This window comes from Equus quagga, chromosome 6 (assembly GCF_021613505.1).
Source record: "Equus quagga isolate Etosha38 chromosome 6, UCLA_HA_Equagga_1.0, whole genome shotgun sequence".
Lineage (NCBI taxonomy): Eukaryota > Metazoa > Chordata > Mammalia > Perissodactyla > Equidae > Equus > Equus quagga.
Window position 1 is genome coordinate 37,123,799 of NC_060272.1, and position 6,000 is coordinate 37,129,798.

General features: G+C 36.4%; 1 protein-coding gene across 1 annotated transcript in view; it reads left to right on the forward strand.

The window, feature by feature from the left end:
- DACH1 (dachshund family transcription factor 1) overlaps positions 1-6,000 on the forward strand; it is a 413,471-nt gene that overhangs the window by 168,360 nt on the left and 239,111 nt on the right. The window contains exon 2 of the mRNA XM_046664761.1: positions 3,144-3,259. Coding sequence (XP_046520717.1) covers positions 3,144-3,259 — 116 coding nt within the window. The remainder of the gene's footprint in view (positions 1-3,143; positions 3,260-6,000) is intronic.

Below are 6,000 nucleotides of genomic sequence, written 5' to 3' on the forward strand. Positions count from 1 at the left end.
TGAGGACAGCTCCTGTGGCCTGAATAATAAAGTACTTCTAAACAGTTTCATTTTCTTTAACAGCAAAACAAATTAAAGGGCTAAAATTTTCTCTTCTTAACTTCCTTTTCCTTTCCTACTTTCTCAATGGCATCTTGCCTGAGATCCTCCAGTACATCTATTGTCTTTCTCTGGTCTTCTCATGTATATTTAGCATTATCTTTAGACTCAGAATCCCAAACTTTTTTGTGTGCCTTACTTTTCATTTCCCAGAAACTTTGAGACCACTGGAATGGATGAAGTAGAATACTTGAGGAATCTGGGGGAAAGGGCTTCATAAATTGGGTTAAAATTTATTTAGATACATACAGTGAGCCAAGTTTTAAGACACAAAGATATATTTTATACACTTTCTGCCATAGAGTCTTGGGAGTGAAACAAATAAGCAGATTCTTATAATCAGTGCAGGAAGAGCTATCTTAGAGTTGTTCACCACGTGCTGTTATAGTGCATAGAAAGAATACTCACTAGAAGTGGTTAGCAAGAAGGATAATTAAGGTTTAGTGAGGTAAAATGGGGTGAGGTTGTGTTGGTGGGGAACAAGGCTCTGGCAGCAAAGGAGGAAGCATCTATAAAGGTAGTGTAATAGGAGACCAAAGCAACTTGAGACTGTTAAAAGATTCAGTAGGGCCAACTATAAGCCATGAATGTAGGAATAAAAGGGTGAGATTGGCAGGGACCAAGTATCGGAAGACCTTGTTGCCATGCTAAGGAATGTGAATCCTATAGGGAACTATTGATATCTTTAAGCAAATGGAAAACGTGATCAAATTTGTGTTGTAGAAAAATCTTTCTGAGATCAGTATGAAGTGTTGTCTGCACTCTAGTGAGGTAGGTCTTGGAAGTGTTTGGAAGGCTGCGATAGTAGATCAAATAAGAATTGAAGCATTGATCGAAGATAAGAGCGGGGATAGAGAAGAGAGAATGAATTAAAGAGATATCATCATTTGGATGATATATGAGTGTACAAGGGAAGGAAAAGACATGGCTGAGTCCTGGAGTTTTGGCTTAGTCAATTGGGTATCATTTTGCTGAACTAGAGAAAGAGGAATGGGTTTTAATGGGGAAGATGCTGAGTTCAGATTTGGATAAGCTAAGTTTCAGATTATTATAGAACATCAAAGCAGAGATTTCCAGTAGACAGGCATTAATATGTCTGAATCTCAGGGGGAAGATCTAGACTGTAGGTATATATTTAGCCATTATTCCTTAGCATCTCAGTGATGTCAACAGAAGAGATCACTCAGGGAGAATGGAGACTATCAGCGGCTATTGATCGACCCTAGGCAAATAACAGGAGGTAAAGAACCAGATGAGGATGAAGAGTAATAAGGAAGAATAAGTAGCCAGAGAGATACTTCAGAACAATATGGAAGAGAGTATCCTTATTGGTTAGCAAAACAAATACACTATCTCCTTGTTCTTGGTTCACAGCCCTCCAGGATTTGGCCCCAGGCAGAAAGTCTAGTGCTACCAATCTCGGCTTTTCATCTTATTCGACCTGTTTCAGCTCATTGGAGACAATCCTGTACATTCATACATTTTCATGTTTCTATTCCTTTCTCACATTCTCACTGGAGTGTACTTTTCCTATATTCTTTTCCTCTCTGTGTCTAACTTATCCTTCAGAATTCTCTCCTAATGCTTCTACTGCCATGAAATCGTATCTCCCTTCCCTCAACATGGAAGTGTCATCATCTTGCCTAACATCCAATTAGTATTTGAATTGCAGCTTTCTCGTGACACTTAGCACATTCCAATTTGCACCATAGTTTTGTATGCACCAGGTTTGTGCCCCTTGACAAGAGTATAAGGTCCTGAAGACTAAAGAACTCATTCTCCTAAATTAGCTTCCACATGAACTGCTTTGAAAACAGCAAGTGCTTAATAATTATTTGTTAAATGACTGTATATATTACACTAAAGAATAGAGGTGTAGGATCTTTGAATCTTCTGGTGAGGCAAAGGATCTCAGCTGAGGCTAACATGGAAATGCTAACATAGGAAGGATGTATCTGGAGGTTCTGATATACCTAGGCACACCTTGGCCAGATATGTGTTGGAAAAGCATTTCATAAAAGCACATTTAGGATACAAATGCAGAAAGTGGGAACATAATGCTATGTTTGTGTCAAAAATTGCTAATATTCTATTCTTCATGTTATTCTCATACAGGGATAGTGAATACTTGTCTCCTCTTCACCTTCTGCTTTTATAATTTTAAAAATTAATTTTGTGCAATAAGCATGTAAAGGACAAGTACTGCTAAAGCACAAACACAAAGTATTTTTATTTATCCTAAAGGCAGATAAAAGACACTATACTGGCACTTTCTCAGTGATGTCCTAGAAATAATCCTGAGCCTTTCCCATTTATTTTCGTATATTAAAAGTAAGGCAACCTAGTGGGGCTGTTCATTTAAATAGAATAAGGGTTAAATGATAACTTGACTTATCTTTTAAATGACAAAAAATAAAGAAATTGCAAGACCTTTTCACACATTAGATATGTATTGTCATTTATCATGTAGATATCAGGCTAGCAGTGCGAAGTAATAAAACATATCATCGAAAAATGTGCTATAGGTCTGAATCACTCTTTCATTCCACCTCCCAGCTAACTGTAGTATTAAATCAAACAAGCAGAACATTTCCTTAGGCAGCCATTGCCTTTTAATTTCCTGAAGAACCTTAAAATATCATTCATTACAAGTACTACACATATTTGGTTTTTAAAAGTCTCATAAATCAATAGCAGGCTGACTGTAATAATTATTACAAGTTAGTGCATAATTTTCGTGCTGAAGGCTGCATGCAGAACTTTAGCATATGCAAACGAGGCAATTCAAACTGTGTATAGATATTAATATGAAGAAGCAGGTAACGAGGTGCAGGCTATGAATTATGCATCAAGAGTGGCTGATCTTCAATGAGGAAAATGAATTCAGCATGTAATCTAATTAGTGATGGAAGTCTATTACATCTAACTGCAAAAGCAACCGTCCTTGAAACAAATTTATTTACAGTCCATGTTACCACTTGAAACAACTTTGAAATGATGTGTAAGACAACAGCTTAATTGTAAAAATTTTTTGTTTGTTTCAGTTCTAGACCTGGAAGGCCTCCTAAGAGGACTCAAAGTGTCACCTCCCCAGAGAACTCTCATATCATGCCACATTCGGTCCCTGGCCTCATGTCTCCTGGGATAATCCCACCAACAGGTAAGAGTGCTCCTTATTTATGCTGAAAATATTAAAAATTAGCCAATGCCATAGCTTTTATATATACCTATCTTCGTATAGATATTTACACCCATCAATTATGTTTTGTGTACACTAAGATACTGTTACTGATGAGAATTTATTTTAAAATTGTATTATGGTTATCATCATTTATTTAAAGTAAAATGAAAGAAGCTTAATTGAGCACAGTGCTAGGAGTTATTCTAATTAATTCTCTCACTAATATCAAACAACAAATTATTATCTGTATTTTCCAGTTAAGGAATCAAAGCTCAGAAAGAATCAGTGACTTTCCCAAGGTCAATGAGTTGGTAATTGCCAGTGGTTATTCAAACCCAGGTCTCTGGATTCTAAATGTATTTCTCTTTCCATGAGAACTTTGAAACAGATTGAAATGCATTGAAACAAAAGACAGTAAATATGTCAAATACAAATATCTTCTAATTTTTCTCAGACTATAATGTGAATACATTTCCATTAGAAACATTTGAAAGATGGTTATTACTAGAATTTTGAAAATGTAAAAGAATAGTCTTGACCACATAAACAACTTCAATAGTGCACTGCATACAAAAATGTTCATTTGATTTCTACCACTTGGATGTGTTCATGAATTCTTTTAAGTACTTATACATATGTTTGCTCACTTTCCATGTTTTGTCCAGATCCATGAGCAAATTAAAGAAAAATGATATAATTATATAATATATAATATTTGTATTAATTCTTGTCATCATGGAAGTCAATGAGGAGATATACATATAAACATATAGTTATCATGTAACACAACTGATACAGGAAAGGAATCTCAGGAGAGAGTCTTCATTTTTTCTTTGAATTCTCATATCAGTGTTTTCTTTTCTTTTGTAACATTTGTCTTTCTCCACGCTGTAACATAATCATGGGTATCTGATTTCACATTCCTTGTTTGGTTGAAAGCTTCTTGAAAGTAGTGACTTTTAACTTACCTTTATTTTAGTGTCAACCTCTGAACAGTTTGTTCACCTTTGTGGACCTTTATCAAGCATCCACTGGGTTGAATTTGAAGTTATTTGTTCACTTTATATATCCAACTTTTTTTCTGTCAGGTACCAAAGGTTCTCAGGAGTAAATAACTTAAATACAAAGTAATAAATACAAAGAGTTGTATTTTTATGCTAATTTTGCAAATGAAAAACTGAGATACAGAAAAATGAAATCAATAGCTGAAAACAACTCAATTACAGAGTAGATATCATCATTTCTATTTGTCTAGTTAGTCACGGTTCTCAAGTAACTGAATCCTACTGCCTGCAATTCTAATTCCAAATTTGATATCGGGAAAAGAAATTTGTTAAGCCTTAACTGTTTTGCTGGGCCTTGACTAGATAAAATTTCCTGATTCAAAAATTTGGGGCTTTTGGAGACCAGCCTGGTGGCGCAGTGGTTAAGTTTGCGTGTTCTGCTTTGGTGGCCTGTGGTTTGCTGATTCAGATCCCAGGTGCAGACCTTCACACTGCTTATCAAGCCATGCTGTGGCAGGCATCCCACATATAAAGTAGAGAAAGATGGGCACATATGTTAGCTCAGGGCTAATCTTTCTTAAAAAAGGAAAAATTGAATTTTTGGGGGGTACTACATAGGCAAGATAGAACTTAGAGCTTAACTTTTCATGTTGCATAGTTGAAAGGCTCAGGTGTGCTAGAAGAAAGACCTGATTCTTTGACTTAACTTCTCAATGAAATATGCTTCGTGGTGTCGACGAAAATAATCCATAACCAATTTATAAATGAAAACTTGGGAGAGTTTATTCGGAGCTGAAATCTGAGGACCATGGCCCGGGGCCTTTCTTCCCAAAGGAAGAAAGGGCAACAAGGAAGTGAGGTATACAGAGTGTTTATATACCCTCAAACAGGCTGTTTGACATATGATTGAAATGTCCCTCCCACAATAGTCACAAGATTGCCCTGTTGGCACAGCGCTTGATGGACACAGCAGGTAGTGGGTCTGCTATCTCAGAGGGCGTAGCAGGAGGCAAGTCTATTGTCTCCAGCTGGGTGGTCACAGGTGAGCACAGCAGTCAGTTCCTAACCTAAGGAAAGATGTTTAATCCTTAAGGAAATGCCAACATTGGGAGGGGGAGGGAAGCTGCACCTTTATCTCAAGGGCCTTTGTTCTTACCATAGGGAATATCTAAAGCAGATATACAAGGCATGCTCAATGGCCTCAGTCAGGCCCTTTTGGAAAGACAAGATCAGGCCGAATTAGGTTTACACCAAATCCCTTCCTCATGTACTCCAATATCCTATTACTTGCCATTTTTATTTGTTGGTGGATTTTGAAAAGTAATCATTTTCACAATCATTCTGTATTTGATAAGTTTGTGTTGACACTCACGTATCACTATTATGGGAAAAAAGTATTCTAGATTGTATTCGTATTAAAATAGGGAAGATCTGGTTCCAAATTGTCTGCCAACACAATCTTTTATGGTGAAGACAAGAAATACTTCATTACCAAAGCAATGATGAAATAAATTGATGTCAGACTCTAAGTATAGCAAGACCTTGCATAATTAACACTGTCAAGTAACTTTGGGGTAAATGAAGTTTCCAAATAACTGAAGATCAAAAGCCAAAACTCAAAATCAAAATATTGTCATTTTTTTTAAGTTAATTCCTTTTTTTTTTGAGGAAGTTTAGCCCTGAGCTAACATCTGCTGCCAATCCTCCTGTTTTTGC